This window comes from Papaver somniferum, chromosome 2, assembly GCF_003573695.1.
Source record: "Papaver somniferum cultivar HN1 chromosome 2, ASM357369v1, whole genome shotgun sequence".
In the NCBI taxonomy this organism is placed as follows: domain Eukaryota; kingdom Viridiplantae; phylum Streptophyta; class Magnoliopsida; order Ranunculales; family Papaveraceae; genus Papaver; species Papaver somniferum.
Window position 1 is genome coordinate 68,706,558 of NC_039359.1, and position 17,571 is coordinate 68,724,128.

Sequence of the window (17,571 nt, forward strand, 5' to 3'; positions counted from 1 at the left end):
CATTTTAGGAGCTCGACTCTAACTGATATTGTGTTTAGCTGGATGGTCCTTAATTATACATGGATTATTCTGGAGGAGTTATCTGACGTTTCTCAATGGATTTTTCAGGGTCATAGGTAGCTATATTATGACATTTCTCATGAATATTTGTCAGACCTCTCATACTTCCCTCTATAAGGGCTTAAAGCTGCTGAGAGCCTGAGACTTTTAAATTATTACAGGTAAATATAGTGGTTTCTACGTCCTATCCGAAATAGTCATAAGGTGCTTACAAATATAATTTTTGTGATAGCAATGCCATCGCCAAAGCATCAACGGATTTGGTAATTTCTTTTTTCCCCTGGCTAAGTTTTGTCTTCACATTACTTTTGTTTCGTTACAGAAAGGGAAGAGTGTAGAGTTCAATGAATTAACACAATTTTGATATGGAGGTTACTGATAAACAAAAGAAAGAAGCTGAACAAGCAGGGGTATCTTGCTTTCTCATGGGTAGAATTATCTTCACTGGTAACAGCTTGAAATTTATTTGTTTTGTTGTAACAGTTTTCAGTTTGGGGATTCTTAATTAAATTTTGAAATTAGGTTTCCATAACAACCTGGGGCAGAGGGAAGCAGGAAAGGTGTTGCTTTATTCTGATAACATGCACCAGCAAACTGCTCTACAGACAGTGCAGAATTTCTTACGAACATCTATCCAATTATTAAGTTAAGTTACGACCGTCTGTCGTCATCAGCTTTGAAACAATGCTTTTCTTACTGTTCTTTATTCCCAATGGTAGGGTGATCGATAGAGAAGAGATAATTCAATTATGGATGGCCGAAGGCTTTCTTGTGCCATCTAGTAGACAAAGAGGGAGAGAAGTGTTAATGGAAGATATTGGAAATGAATATTTTAACGAGTTGTTGTCTGACTCTTTATTTCGAAGTGCAGAAAATAAGGCTGATTTGGCTAACATTCAGAAGTGTAAGCTGAACGATCTTGTACATTATGTAGCACGTACTGTTGCTGGAAATGCTGGGTGCTCAACTTTAAGAGTCAATGAGGTAGTAAGTTTTTCTGAAATTCGACGTTTGCATTTAGTTTTTGATGAAGATATGCCGAGAAGGTTTCCAGAGGTTGGTATTTATAAAGATAGATTACGCTCATTAGTTGCCCTTGAAGTAGGAGACTGTGACAAAATTCAAAATGTTTTTCCGAATAGGAATTTGCGCGTATTATACTCGAGTGGTTCAACGATTCAAAAAGTACCGGCTTTGTTTTCAAAGTTGAGACATTTAAGATATCTTAACCTCTCGGGCTGTTCTAATCTTGATGTATTGGATGATCAGTCTGTCAAGAATCTCTATAATCTGCAGACATTGGTATTAAACCGCTGCACCACCCTTTCGGAACTTCCTGAAGGCATTGGATCAATGAGAAGCTCGAGGCACCTTGATATTTCGTACACAGGAATAAAAGTATTGCCTATGTCAGTCACTAGTCTCCAGAACTTGCGAACATTGGATGTCTCTAATTGCACAACTTTTGAAGGTTTACCTGAAAACGTCGGAGCTTTGAAAGATCTACGGAGCCTTAATCTTTCACATACAGGAATAAAAATATTACCTACTTCAGTTACTAGTCTCCAAAATTTGCGAGCATTAAACGTCTCTAATTGCACAAATATTGGATCTTTGAAAGATCTACGGAGCCTTGATATTTCACATACAAAGGTGAGTAGATTACCAGACTCTATCAGTGGTCTTGAAAGATTGATGACGCTTAGATTGCACTCATGTCCCAACCTCGAAGATTTGCCTAAAGGAATTGAAGCATTGAAATGTATTTAAGGTTTGGTACGAAGGTCAAAGTAGTACCAAAGTTCCCTTCTTAACGGAAGGGAAGACTGTAGGTTTCCTCAAGAGCCTTAAAGTACTTCATGCCTGGTTTTTCCTTCTTCTTTTTTTCACGTCTTTTCTAATATGCTCGGAGAGTTTATACATGTTTTTGAGTTTCTATTAATCTTTCCAACGGGTGTATGAATCCTCGCATATATTAGAATTCCAAAATTCTTGGATTCAGTTTATGTGTTGATAATGTAAGTGCGTATACAAATGTACCCCGTTTTTTTTGGAATTTACAAATGTACTCCTGTTTTGACCTTTTTTTGATAAAACGGTAAACGGAGAGTTATCCTTCGTGTCAGCAGTTAAGTCCACTTGAAAAGACCTTTTTAATCCTCCAAATCGCTGAGTTGACAAATAACCTATTAACTCAGTTCAAATCGCAGATTTCACTGTTCATTGAAACCTTTGTTGTGATTTCTTCTTGATGTTTTAGATTTACACTTAAATCCCACAATCAATATAATCAAAAAATTAGACTAAAGGGAAGGGATAGAGATTAACTGTTAAGGAGGTCAAAATCAAATCTTTGGAGAATAATTTGTATACGTAAAGAGAGCATGATTGATAAGGGCTGATATCGAAATTACTGGGGGCTGATACCATTTAGCCGATCCACGGTGAGGATTGCTTAAGACTTTTTTGTCCTATATGAAATGGTATCATCCCCTAACAATTTGGTATCAGCCTATATCAATTGTGAAAGAGGGAGAAAAAAATAAAGACTAATTAAATTGGTAGATTTCTGTTAACATGTATTACAATTTGGTATCAGCCTATATCAATTGTGAAAGAGGGAGAAAAAAATAAAGACTAATTAAATTCTGAGATTTCTGTTAACATGTATTAAATTGGTTAATTACCTGAGACATAATTAACCAAATAAAATAGTTCATGTGCTTTCCTATCTAAATAACCGCAAACTAGTGTGATACCAAATGAAAACAAATGGAAAAGCATAATATAAACCTGTCCATGAGTCCATCTGTTTGCAGCTGCATGGAGACCTCAACTGCTAGATAGATAAATTAGAACAAAGTGCGACGGAAAAAAGATTCCAGTTAATACTTTACAAACCAAGGTATAGAGCAACAAGAACCATTGAGTACCTGCAGGAAGAAAGAGTTAATACAGACAGATACAGATAAATTAGAACCATTGATATACATATAATACAGACAGATACAGAAAAATCTATCCGAATTTGCACTTTCCCTGACGAATAAACTTGAGGCTTGTTATAAAAGCTTTGGTGCCAAAGTTACTAGAACCTACCAAAAGTAAACATTCTCTATAAACATACAGTAAGTTTTTCTCAAATAACATAGCACTAAAATGCTTATCCGGATTAACAAATTATGCTACTTTCATTAACAACAGAGGGCAACGAGACTCAACAATACTCATTCAAAAGCCTTCCACAAGTGGACATACAAAGTGAACACATTCAAGAACAACAACATTAAGAATCAAAATATACTTACCAAGATGGTATCAAATTGGCAGCCACATATAACTAATATCCAGTACTACCCAGAAAAGCATTCTTCGACCCCCAACATCCTAACTGTTGCCGAAGAAAATAACGAGAAAAAGTAAATGATACGTACAAAATCCCCAATGTTGTAGTTCCCAAATGTTGCTCCTGAAACCAATAAAAATAAAAAAAATCAGCAAATCCCCAGATCTAATTGGCATCTGCAGCCGCAGGAACATAATTATTACTCCATACTGACCCGTGATACAGTATAGTGAAACTAGTCATCAATGCATACACTGGACACTATGGATGTGAGAATAGTTGCACATGAATGTGTACCACTCAGCCTTAGTGCCTGTATGTTTCCTAAGCAACTCATCCAAGTTATAGATGATAACTCCAGGCATGAGAATATGCTTGGTCAAATAAAATGACTTATTTTTGAATAGTGTAAAAGCTTTCTATAATTAATTAGCTTTCATTCCATTGCCGAATTGATTCGATCATGTTACTGTCTAAGGACTAAGATGGTTAAAGGCTTAGTGGAGATGGTGACACTGAGACATGTTCTGAACTCTAATGTACCAGTTAATTACTTAATAAATAATAAGCCAAGACACAAGCTCTCGATGAACGCCAATGTGGTCCAGAGATGACGTAACAAATATCTGTGAATATCAAAGTGAAACATGACACTAAGAAAGGCAAGACTTACTTTAAAACTTCCGAGTTGTGATCAAAATTAAATTCACACATTAAGATATTCAAAAGCAAAGAAAAATATCACAAGAAAACCTACAACAGAACTGTTCATCACGATCGAGATTCATGGTTCCACTCTACCAGATCAATCAATGTCAAAACATGAGCTTATATATAGCAAAACAAGAAAATATTATGCCATGTAACCATGAATAAGCTAGGTGTGATAATAAAAACAACGCGATGATTTCCTTTGAGCATTATTTAAAAGTAGAAGAGTTGTGATAAACTTAATTGTCATATAAGATATCTAACTGAGACTATCAATATGAGCAGGTAAATTATACTATCTTGAATCTATACATTGGAATCATCTTCCACATATCACTACAGAGAATCAAATTAACGCAGTAATTCTAGTATGAAAAGAGCTCTGACATGCTGTCTTTGTGATGGGATATATCCTAGAGTACTTAACCAAATTACACTTGTGATACCATTTTATAATCCAAATTTTCATAATCCAATATTAATTCTAGGTGTTTACTAAATACCCAATTCATCAATTCATGGAAAGGGCTATAATGAAACCCCTATCATTACTGAAATGAATAAAGAAAGCAAGAAGAACTTTACATTTGTTTCTTTTGGAATTTTTCTCAAACACTTGCTATGCAGTTTTGCTAGTGTTGGCCTTAAACCTCCATAGCCTGTATAAACCCCAAAATCAGTTGTTATAAAGACCTTGACTATTCTCAAAACTGAAACTAACCATACTTAAGCTACAATTTACACATGAAGGTTTTTCAATCTTCAATTTTTAATTTAACTCTCAATTTTTTATCCCATTTGAAAATCGCAATCTACATATTTCAAGTAGCAGTACCCGTCAAAAAAAAAAAAATCGAGCACGACAAGAACACATCAGCACCGTCACCACCAGCAACTTCGAGCGAGAACCCCATCAAAAACACAACAGCAACCAAATCATTACGCCGCCAAGCACCATCTCTCCCACTGCTATATCTTCACCAAATAAACAACGCAAACGCAATCATTTGAAACAAACCCCTAAGTTTTCGATCGATTTTGTTGAGAGAAGAATAGGTTGTTCAGAACCAGAGATGAGAAATGAAATAACAGAGAAACGAACGATATGGCCCGATCTAACTCCTTCTACTTAACACATGTGACTTCATCTAAAGGGTATAATAGTAATCAGTGTATTCAATTTCTCATCTCGGTCAATGAAAATCTGACTGACAGTATGTTAAATCGACTAAAATAACAGATTTGGATGGAAAAGGTAAAACATGCTTATATTTGTAAAAGTAAAAAAAAATGGGGTGGATTTGTCTATCGGGTGTAATAATAGGGGTACATCTATTTATAATTCATAATGTGATGATAAATTTCCCACACAATTTCTTAGACTCAATGCCTATTGCAATCTATGAGCAGAAGCCTCGTTAGTTTCTTCTGTTTGAAGGTTCTTTGAGAAATCAAACATCATGCTTTTTGAATTTATATCCGATTTAGAGCCGCATGAGCTAACGAGACAACATTCATTCGGGGAACTTGCATTTCTCCTCTCTTTTTTGAAAATGGGGATGACCTCGGGTAGACAAAAGGGAGTGGTTAATTGTATGAATAACTAACCAAATTATTTAACTAACCAAATTATTTACAGAAGTCTTTGGAAAGTATCGATTCATTTGACATCGCCGCAAATTATTCTCGTTAGTTGAGTCACAAAGAAGAAAAAAAAAGTTTTATAGTCGGCCAATCCTATTGCTAACTTGTGCATGGGTCACTTGGAAGAAAAAAACACCGATGCCATTAGTTAGGTCCAATCGGACACTGCATGGGCATAAATTTTGTAATGGTTACCTAGTTTTATTTATATATGGTTTTTCTAGACTGGCATGGATTCTCCTGCTTCTCCAAGTAATGATCTCTTTGGATTTTATCAAGATGTTGAGGAGCTTATACTTCCAAATTCCAATAACTGGAACACTGATCTTCTTCACCAACTTTTTGATGATAATACTTCTCAAAAGATTCAAAGTTTATTTCTAGATATCACTAAGGACGATATCATGATTTGGATGCCAACAAAAGATGGGAAGTTTTCTGTAAAAGATACCTATAAGCATCTTACAATGAGCTCTTCTGATGTTCAGGTAAATGGAAGAAATATCCAAAATAAGGTATGGAAGTCTTTGTGGAAGACAGGCACTGCACATAGGATCAAGCTTTTGGCTTGGACATGTATTAGAGAACCGCAAAACACCAGATATAAGTTGTCCTTTCATAATGATAGTATTGACACTCGGTGTGCCATATGTGGAAGAAGTGAGGAAACTATAGAGCATTTAATATTTGCATGTGACCATGCAAGAAAAGTTTGGAGGTTAGTCAATGTGGACATAGATTAAGTTCAAAATAGGTGTAATAATGTTTTTTTATGGGTGAAAAGTTGGTTCTTAGGAAACAATCATTATCCGACGAGAAATTGCTTTACACTTTGATGATAAGTGCATGGGTCATCTGGAAAGAAAGATGTGAGACAGCATTTCAGGAGGTCTCTCTTAACCCTATTAACTCCATGCACAAAATTCATTATCACCTGAATTCTCATCTGCCGGAACCCTGTACTATTAACAGTAATTTGAATTCTATCATGATTTCTCAGTGGAAACCACCTTTGCATGATATTTTCAAACTTAATGTTGATGCTTCTTTTTGTCATGATACTAATAAGCTTGGAGATGGCATTATGTTACGAACAAATACAGGAAGCTGCGCGCGAAGGAATCAAAGGGAGCTTCGCAAACGGAGTTCGGAGTCCGGAATTTGGTGAATGCATGGCCATATGTGAAGCTTTAATATTGGAGAAGGAAAAGCAGATGATGAAGATTCTTATAGAGGCTGAGGCAAAGCTCGTCATTCAATCAATTACATATGATGTACTTCTGATTCAATAGGAAAACAAAAGCATCCTAAAAGAAGTAAAACATTTAAACTTAGGCTTCTTGCATTATAATTTTTCTTTTGTTGTTAGGAGGGATAATCAGGTAGCTGATGCAGTTGCAACGTCTTATAGAGACACAATTATAACTTTCTTTAATAATTTTCCTACAGATATTGTAGTATTGTAGTCTCCTCGCAAGAGACAATTTCAACTTACATAGTTAATCCAAGACTTTCTTTTTATCAAAAAAAGAAAAAAGATATTGCTATACTGAGCTTTTTGTCATTGAAATTGTGTTTGAAATGAGAGAAGCTCAACCTAGCTGGATTGTTGACAACACGAGAAAATCATTAATTGACAGTTATGTTCGGCCTTTTGAAATTCGATGAGAGGATCGCATTGCGTTACCACTTTTGTCTTGCGACAAGTGGGACCCACTTAAATCAAGGTTGACAGTAAAACGTATATGCGTACTAAATTTCAAAAAAAGAAAAAAAGAATATTGTTTGGTTTTTATTTTAATTTTTTTAATTTTTTTTATTAATGATAACCAAACTAAGCTCCAACAACATACTATTACATTAATTGAACAGGTTGCTGTGCTAGCGTACCAACGAGTCTCATGGATAACCAAGCAGAAGGGTGCTGAGATTGGAAAATAAATTTCTGCTCCATTGACACGTTGAAATAATGCACAAGCTAGCATATCATATTCTTGTAGCAGTAATGTGCCAAATTTGTGATTAAGTTTGCATCAACTAAGTCAGAGCTTCTTAGCTAGTCCCAATCCTGTCAGATGATAGATTACGAATCTTGGTCTCATGGGGTTGGATTTCTTGTGTAACACAGCATGCATGCCCCATATATATTTTGGTGTACACAAGGATCTCATGCAGTAGCTAGAGTCGTGGCAAAGACACTTTAGCATCACCGGCTGACACCTTATTGTGACTTAGTTATGGTTTTGCCAGAGAAGCAAACTGCTTTTCAAGTCGCTAAAGTGGTGTAGAATAGCAGCCGTCAGCAGAATAGAAGTTCGCTATTTTTAGAAGTCGGCCTTAATTTAGTTGTTTCCTTTCTCTAGTCTTTTTCTATTTAGTTTCAGAGTTATTTTCAGTATCTAGTTTATGCCTATATAAACCGGCAGATGGTTAATTTGCCTGTTAAGAACATTATTATTGCTTCACAGTATATTGAATTCTCTTTGATCTCTTCAATGGAAGAAGAAGTGGGAGAAGTTTCGGGTACTTCACTAATGCTTAACGACTAGATTTTTGCAATTGCTCAAAGGATTGCTCCGTGCTTTAAAATCACAGGCGACTTGAAGAGACTTGATGACACCATGCAGAGGATTTATGCTATAGCTGCCGAGGCCGAGAAATTACAACAAAGGGATGGAGATGTTAAACGTTGGTTGGGAATGCTTAAGGATGTTGCTTATGATGTTGAGAATGTATTAGCTGAATTCTCATATGAAATCCTGCATCGTCGAGCTCACGCGGACAATCCGTTGCTCAAGGTAAAGGATTTCTTTTCTTCTTCTAACCGTCTTGTTTTTGAGTAAGGATGGGTTATAAGGTGAAAGATGTAACTAAAAGATTAAAGGAATTATTACGTAGTTCAGATACCTAGTAATGTTCAAAATTTACAGTAACCGGTTATACCACCAGCAGTAGCTCAAAGAAGCAAGAACCGGAAGCCCCGGTCGTAGTAAGTGATTTGGTAAGGGATATCGACAGAGTTGTTGGGAAGATAATATTGTTACGCACGAGGACTATGATAAAAGACATGTCAGATTAAGGATTCCTTTTAATTCTCTTCATTTTTTTTTCTTTTGATGCTTTGAGAGTAAATGTTTTGAGTTTCTGTTTCTCTTTAACGAGTGTATGAATAATAATTTCAGTTTTCCAAAGTCTTGATTCAATTGGCGGGTTTATAATATAGTGCTAATATCCTAAATAATTTCTTACACCCAATGCCTATGTTTTCTTTCAATAAGGGGGGGAAATAAGGTAACAGTGAAATATCGCATATTCGTTATGTATGCGAAATAACAACTCTCTAATATAAGCGAAGACCATCGTACATAGCAAAATTGAGATGACGTATTTGATGATGTCAGCACAGTCACGAGTAAAGTGTGATGATATGTGCGAAGTGTAAAGTGTGCGAAGTTGAGTGAATGTACACGAGCGATTGTAACGCACAGTGATTCCGAAAATAGGGGATATGTTAGCTGTCATCCACTATATAATATCCTATATAAAGAGAAGGGCTATCATGTAATGGGAGATATCTTTTAGAGTGCGTTAGACAAGAAATTAGGAGAGAGAAAATTTATTTGGAGAGCAAGTTAAGTCTTTGTATTATCTTGTATCCAACTTAAGATCTTAATGAATAAACAAATGATTTTCACCGTGATTTCATAGACTTGTATGGTTGTAGTTATAGGATTTCCAGCAACTACAAATAAAACTATGGTTCGTGGCAATCTATGAGCAGCAGCCTCGATCGTTAATTCTTCTGTTTAAAAATTCCTTGAGTAGTAAACCAACATCATAACTTTTTGAATTGTTTAGCTGATATACTACAGCCTAGTTTTAGAAGTCGGCTATATATATACTACAGGCTACAGCCTTAATTTAGTTCTTTCCTTTTTCTAGTATATCTATATTTAGTTTTAGAGTTATTTTAGGTATCTAGTTTTTGCATGCCTATATAAACAGGCAGATGGTTTCTTCAGTTCAACATTACATTATAAAGCAATCATGCTGTGACCCTAGTCGGTATTATATTCTTTATAGCAGAAATGGACGAAGCAAATCTTGTTTTCGGTACTTGACAACTTTTTCGTAGTTTGATCGTTACAATTGCTCAAGAGGTTGCTCCTGAAATAAAAGGTGACTTGAACAAACTTAATGACACCTTGAGGATGATTTATGCTCTAACTTCTGAAGCCGAGAGATTACCACAAAGTGATGATACTATTGAAGTGCTGAGAAGGCTTAAAAATATTGCTTATGATGCTGAGGATATATTAGATGACTTCTCATATGAACTCATGCGTCGACGATTCGAAATAAACAACAATCTGTTGCTCAGGGTAAAGGATTTGTTTTCTTCTTCTAATCGTCTTGTTTTCCGAAATTCGCAAAGGCCGTTATACTACCAGCAGTAACACAAAGAAGCGAGCAGCCCCGGACACGATATGTGATTTCGATAAACTTATTGGAAGGGACAAGGACATATCAAATTTAGTAGATTTGTTGGTCGCACCATCAAAGGATCAATATGAACGTGAACAAATATCGGTCGTGCCAATAGTGGGTATGGGGGACTCGGAAAAACGAGACTAGTTCAATCAGTTTACAATGATCAATCTGTTATAGAACACTTCGAACTCAGAATATGGGTTTCTTTTTATCTTCTGGTTTTTGTCTAAAAGATGTTTTAAGAGAGATCATAGGATACATTGATGATGATGATGATAAACATGATTACGATTATGGAAGTCTTGAGCTAATGATCAGACAAGTTTCTAAGATGTTGAACGGGAAGAAGTATCTGCTAGTACTTGACGACTTGTGGGATATTGAGGGTCAAGACAACTGGGAAAGGCTACAGTACATTTTGATGTGTGGTTCTCATGAAAGTAAAGTGAATGTTGCATCGGACGTCTTACTGGTCACCCCTGCATATCTCTTGCAACAATTATCAACAGATGAGTGTTGGTCAATTATCAAGGAAAAGGCATTTTCTCGTGGCGGGGTATTGGAGAATCTGAAAATGGTTAACATAGGAAAAGAAATAGCAAGAAAATGCTGTGGTTTACCACTTGCTGCCAGAGTATTAGGAAACATTTTGTGCTCAAAAACAAAAGACATTGTGTACACATATATCTCACTATCGGACACGTGTATACAGAAAGGTACGTGGAAAGCATGCAAGCCGAAACATCAAAACATGATGCGTCGCGAAGCACCAAATAAACCCCGAGGAGTTGCTTTATCTCATCCCCAGAAGAGGGGCTAAGATCAACGGCGGAGAGAAAGTTAGCTGACACGGACTGACAGGGGCAGAAGACACTTGTCTGACACGAGCAGACCCCTCAACTACCCGCATTAAACACTCTGAGCAGTGCACGTGTCGACCAACCTGTGGAACGAGCGAAGATGCCTCCGCGGGATCGAGGGGGAAACGCAGACCTCCGCGTGATGGACGCAAGGACACGAGAAGATAAGGTTCCAACGGTCTTCAGAGATGGGTCCCACGTTCCAACCTTATAAATACCCAATCTCCACAAAGAGGAAAGGGGATCGAAAAAACATCAGGAGAGAAGGAGAGAGAGAGAGAGAGAATAGTAAGGGTAAGTTAATCCCTTAGTGGAGAGAAACATGTAAACCCAAAGTCATTCAACTATTCGTGTAACCGTGAATAATATAGTAGAACAACAAACCCCGTGGATGTAGGCCTTAGTGCTGAACCACGTAAACCTTGGTCTTATTTACATTTCAGCACTTTACATTCATTTAGCTCCACACGTATTCGCTTATATGTTTTGTTTTCCTTTAATACTTGTATCCCATGCATGATCGCCACGCACGGGGTAGTTGGAGGAGGCCATGATAAACCCGAAGGTTTTGAGCCAATGAATCCACATCAGGGTATCATCATCGTAATCTCTTTAGACGTTAATGATTGATTGTGTGCATTCGGACCCCCACGTAGTTCGTGTGTCCACAATTTGGCGCTAGAAACAGGGACTTCGTCCCGGTAAAAGATTTATCTTGTCCTGTGATTTCATTCTAATTTGGCATAAGATTGCTCCGATTTTATCAGCTCGGACCGTATAGATCATTCGTCAACGGTATTATGTTCAAAAACCCACCTTTTGCCTTCGATAAGAGTTATTGTTCCAAGCAGGGGTTATTGTCCTAATCCGTCGGATTTATAATTTTCGTAGTTTTTTTTTATACTAAGGATCTCCTTTAATAAAACTTTAACCCGTATTTTATAGCCTGCGGGTATTAATTCCCTCTTGAAAAATTGTATTTCGCCAACTAACCCGCTTCACGCGGATATTCCCGTTTCTGTTTGAAATAATTTATACAGAGAGAACGTGTTGCGAGTAAAGAAGGCAAGTTTACGCGAGATTTCGTTATCAACAAAAGGGCACGTGATGGAGAAGACGCAGGAAGCAGGAAAATCCAAAGCTTTGTCAAAAGAAACACCCAGGACAACCCCGATCATCACCCGAAGCAAGCAGAAAGGAGATAAAACTAAAATGACCAATCGAAGGCAGGATACCGCAGAAATCACTTCACCCATGAACGCTAATTCTGTTGCAGTGGCGGCTCTCAGAGCAGCAACGATAAAATACGGGGAAGCTGCGGTAGTCCCGAAGGCTGCGGAGGCTAGCAATACCTTCGCCATGAGTCAACTTAACCAACCAAGGGAAAGGGTGGATGAATCCAGAACATTCCAACCCGCGCATCTGCTAACCTTTGGAATGCCGCTAACAAATAACCAGAATCAAACCATACCGGCGGCTCTGGCACCGCAGAGGGGTGCTCACTCCAATTTGGAAACACCAGCAACAGAAGCTGAACCCCTGCCACCTTTAGTACAGACCATGGAGGAGGGCGGCGCCACGGCTGTAGCGGCACGCGCGGGGACTCCCCATCAGGGGTCCAACCAATCACACCAACTAATGGCTGAGCTCGAGGAACTGAGGAGGAACCAACAGGTTTACGCAGAAGCTGTAGCTCTGTTGGCCAGAGAAAATCAAGATTTAAAGGAGCGGATTGCTCTAAGCACGAAGACCAGCCAACAACTTGATGAAGCAAGCTCCAAAGCACCAGAGCCAAACCAAGACTGTAGAGTCGTCCTAGCGACTAATGAAGACGCGACAAGGAGACATAGCGTATCCGACCCGGATTATGACGATGGAGAGTCAGACGGAAATGAGCTGAAGAATTTAGAGCACCAACGCGCAATGGAGGAACTGCGAGATGAGATGATGGCAGAGATCAGGCAATTGAAAAATAAACAAGGTGGGGGAAGGTTAGAATAGGTCATGAGAGAAGCTAACTCCACGCCCCTAACGCATCGCTTGGCCAACACCCCTATTCCCCTGAAATGCCCTGTCCCGACGTTCGAATGCTATGATGGGTCCAGCGACCCTGCTGCACATGTTCGGTACTACAACCGTGTCTTAGATAGATGGGGACAGAACGACGCCGTACTCTGTAGATACTTCCCGTCAAGCTTGAAGGGATAGGGGTTATCATGGTTTGATAATCTGCCACCAAACTCCATACACTCATACGACCAACTCGCAGAGAAATTCTTAAGAACATACATGTACAACAAAACTGTAAATACCGGGATGGATAAGCTCTTTTCACTAGCAATTGGCTACAAGGAAACCACGAGGGAATACACAAACAGATGGCATAGGATCTGCCAAGCCATAGGAAGCGTGGACCCAGTGGTAAGCATCAATTGCTATAAATGGGGCTTAGACCGAATGAGTCCCCTATTTGTTGAAATTCACGGGAGCGTGCCCAAGACAGAAGGCGATCTCCGAATAATTATCGAGAAGCACGCTCGACTTGAAGAAATTCAACGGGAAAACCCGAGGGCATATCCGCAGAGGTCTCTGGTAGGCCCCGAAGATATTATATTTAAATGCAAAAAGATCCCCGGCAACGGCGCCAAAAACTTGGTGGGCCTTGAAAGGGTATAGAAATAAGCGTGATAAAACGGGGGCCTACAGTAATACCGCAAGTGCACGGTCGTCGGTTGTAGCTCGTGCAAGTACGGGTCGATCCACAGAGATCGGGTGTGTTTTGGAAGTGATTTAGCTATTTGGGTTCCTAGATTTGCTTTGGGCTTAGAAGCCTTTTGGAAACTGTTGGGCTTAAAGTACTAATGGGTTTGTTCACAATAAAAAGAACTGAGCTTGGGCTCAGTTAGTCTTTGAAGTGCAAATGGGCTTTGGCCTTAAACTTAGGCTTTTGATTAAGCCTGAATTGGATTGGGCCTTAATGAATTTGGGCTTTGGTCTTAAACAACTGGGCTTTGGTTAAGCCCACAGTTGACTGAATTGGGCTTGGCTATTGAACTAGGCCTTTGGGTTAAACAACTGGGCTTTGGTTAAGCCTGAATTGGATTGGGCTCAACTTGCTTTGGAAGGCAGCAGCAGCAAACAGCTTGGCAGAGGCAACACAGCAGCAGGCACCAGTAGCAGCAGCAGGAGCAGGAGCTGCACAGCAAGGCCAACAGCAACAGCAGCTGCAGGGCACAAGCAACAGCAGCAGCAGAAGGGCAGCTGCAACAGCAGTGCAGCAGAGAAGGAAAGCAGAGGCTGCAGCAACAGTAATGCAGCAGGGGAGCAGAGAAAGCAAAGCAGCAGAGGCAGCAGTGTAGCAGAAACAGACAAGGCAGTGCAAGCAAAAACAACACAGGGCAAAACAAGGAACAAAGCAAAGGAAAACTAAACAGCAAAAAACAAAACAATGCACAAAAGCAAAACACAACAAGATGAACCAAGGCCTAAGGCCAAGGGCAGAGATGAGGTGAAGAAACTGAAATGAAGCAAGGCTAGGCTAAGGCATTCAGGAGATATACTAAAAGAATGGGAAGAGAACTAGCTTGCTATAAGCACTAGTTTCTCCCAATGCACAATCAACACTACAACCTAAGCATACAACAAGAATGGCAAGAAAATCAGCTTGCTATGAGCACTGATTTCTTCCATTACACAATCACATCAATGCTTCAAATGTATCTAGCCTAGCATTCCATCATGTAACTGACAGTGACAGGAGCAACAACAAACATGAACACAACTAACTGAACTAACAATGAATAACATCTAAACAGGACACATGTTAACAGGAGATGAAAATAAAAACATTAACAGAACAAAGTAACAAACATTAACATGACAAATTAACAGTGAACTAACATGACATTGCACATTCAACAGAAACATTAACAGGATATTGCAACTTAACACATTGATATTAACAGAACATAGTGATCATGAACTTAAATTGAGCTGAAATTGAACATTTAACAGGACATGAAAGTCCTGGATGTTGGCTAGTCCAAACATATTAACAGGAGAATAACAAATTTAACATATGCAGTGAAATTAGAATTGAAACATAACAGGGAATTAAAATTGAAACCCTAAAATTAAACAGTTGAAATTGAAGTTAAAAATTAAACCTAAACTAACCCAATTTTGGGGGAATCTCGGCTAGCCCAAGAACACCCTTAAATTGCTCTACACACTCTCTATTTATAACATACAAAATACCCAATTTTTGTGAACCCTAATTTTGAAATTAGGGTTTTGAAAATCCGAAATTTACTCACCAAACATGTGATTTGACACTTCAATCGTCGACCCATTATTTTCCTTGTTCACCTGCTCCGTCCCATGCCTCAATTGCATCTTTCCAACTCGTCCTATTTTATTGATTTCTTCCCTAGGTTTTTAGAGAGAAATTAGGGGAGAAAACTATATAATAGGAGGCTAGAACAAGGGGGTAATGATGGGGAAAGATAGGGGTGATGATGGTGGAGGTGTGGTGGTGGCAGTGAGTTGGTGGCAGAGGTGGAGAAGGTGGTGGTGTACGGTGGATTTTCTGCAGAGGAGAAGGAAGGGGGGCTCGACTGTTTTGGGAAGAAGGGGGGTGTTTGGTTAGCTGGTATAGGTTCGATTGCTAGGGTGTTAGGCGGCTTCATCAAATTGGATGAACAGCGAGGATGAGCCGTGGGATGTGGAGCTGGTAGGTAGATCGGACGGTGATGCGGAGGCAAGCGAGGATCGACCGTCGGATGAAGGGATACAACGAAACGAACGGTACTTGATGGAGTTAGGTACTGTAGTGTAAGGCGGAGATATCAAACTTCGATGAACAGCAAGGGATCAACCGTTGGATTCAACTACCATCTAATCTGAAGGCTTGGAATTTCAGCGCTGTGGTGCTTGGCAGATACTTCAGATTTTGATGCTCTATGAAGGAGCGACCATCGGATGCTTCTGAGAACTGATCTGATGGCTGAGAACGGAGGCGTTTTTGTGTGTAGAAAATGAGGTTGTGCGCACCATTCTTCGCGGCTTCCTTGCGTGATTTCTCCCGGCTTTTCACTACTTTTCTGCTCTTTTTGCTCCGCAAGTCATCCAGACTTTATTTATTACCTAAAAATGCAAAATTAATTAATAAAAATATTTATTCTCGAAAACAATGAAAATACAGAATATGGGATAAAATGTAGAATTAATGCATAAAAGATGAGTTAAATGCCAACAAAAAGGGATAGATATATACAATATTTGGCATTCATCAAATACCCCCAAACCTGAATTTTACTTGTCCTCAAGTAAAACAAAACTAAGGAAATCCTAACTATACCACTGTCGCTGGTCTCTCGAATGCATTTAGCGTATGCACTAAGCCTTTTAAACCACTAAGTGTCCCTAGTGGACGAGTGAAGTCTCGTGAAGGTTTACCAGAGGTGTGCCTACAAAACCTAAGGACAAAATATGAGCTCAGATTCCATCAAATGTGACATGTGCAAAACAGTTTAAGCTCACAGCAAAATGGAGATGTCAATCTAGCTATCAAAGGCACAATCCTAGCACTGATAACAAAAAAAAGACATGTGATAAGAGTGTAAAGTGTATCTACACATGTGTAAAGAAAGATCTGAAGTTATGACTACTAATCACCAAGAGATAGTTTCTCAGGCTAAGAACTGAGGTCGAAATCTAGCTAGATGTCCGGACTTTACGAGAATTGTGAATGAGTTGGAGGTATTTCACAATTACTCGCGTTGTACATCAATGGCATACACCCTCCTTGCTTATTACAATAAAACAACAAAATGACTATTTACATGACTCTTATTTACATTGACTATTCTCTTTTATTTTTGGAACAAGAGATGATGGAATTGATAAATACTTGATTATTTTTTTTTTGTATTTTTTTTCCTTTTTTTTTTTTTTTTTTTCTGAATATATACATCGATTTTTTTTTTTTTTAACATAGAAACACTTTTGATACAAATACAAAAGGAAACAAAAGATTACATGACACTTTGCAAGAGGTAGCCCTTTTTGATGCACCCAGTTAAATTCGATGGTTGTCTTTCTTAATGTAACCTCCACCTTCTATCCCAACCAACCAAAGAACAAGCTAGTCAAGTTTCGTTCAGTATTCTAAAGTGATTGGCAATCGTAACTTCCTATCAAACACCTTGAAGATCGAGGCCATACATGTATTGGTAGATCGTGCGTGTGCAAATTTCTTATCACTATGTGAATTGTGCTAGAATCAGGGTGCCTAAATATCTAGACTAAGACTCCTAATAATTACATATTTGCACAAGAGTCAACATTTCAAGGTAAATGAGCTCCATTTTTATGATTTTTCATTTTTTAATTTTTTTGAATTTTTGAATTTTTTTTTTTTTTTTTCAAAAAGAAGGAGTTCTTGTTTTCAATTATGAC

The 17,571-nt window shown here is 38.4% G+C and overlaps 2 protein-coding genes across 2 annotated transcripts in view; both read left to right on the plus strand.

Annotated features, from left to right (window-relative positions):
* Nucleotides 1-744: 744 nt before the first annotated feature.
* LOC113351305 (probable disease resistance protein RPP1) lies at nucleotides 745-1,830 on the plus strand. Its single transcript, XM_026595318.1, has one exon. The coding sequence runs from the start codon at nucleotides 745-747 to the stop codon at nucleotides 1,828-1,830; it is 1,086 nt and encodes a 361-aa protein (XP_026451103.1).
* A 4,161-nt stretch (nucleotides 1,831-5,991) lies between these two features.
* The window catches only part of LOC113351306 (disease resistance protein RGA2-like), a 28,280-nt gene continuing 16,700 nt past the window's right edge, over nucleotides 5,992-17,571 (plus strand). The window contains exons 1-9 of the mRNA XM_026595319.1: nucleotides 5,992-6,249; nucleotides 6,546-6,650; nucleotides 6,762-6,925; nucleotides 7,131-7,215; nucleotides 8,188-8,284; nucleotides 8,357-8,559; nucleotides 9,767-9,813; nucleotides 9,897-10,143; nucleotides 10,446-10,927. Of these exons, the coding sequence (XP_026451104.1) occupies nucleotides 5,992-6,249; nucleotides 6,546-6,650; nucleotides 6,762-6,925; nucleotides 7,131-7,215; nucleotides 8,188-8,284; nucleotides 8,357-8,559; nucleotides 9,767-9,813; nucleotides 9,897-10,143; nucleotides 10,446-10,927 (1,688 nt within the window). The remainder of the gene's footprint in view (nucleotides 6,250-6,545; nucleotides 6,651-6,761; nucleotides 6,926-7,130; nucleotides 7,216-8,187; nucleotides 8,285-8,356; nucleotides 8,560-9,766; nucleotides 9,814-9,896; nucleotides 10,144-10,445; nucleotides 10,928-17,571) is intronic.

Excerpts from the sequence above, each read along its gene's own strand:
- LOC113351305 (XM_026595318.1), top strand. The coding sequence starts at position 745 with ATGCTTTTCTTACTGTTCTTTATTCCCAATGGTAGGGTGATCGATAGA.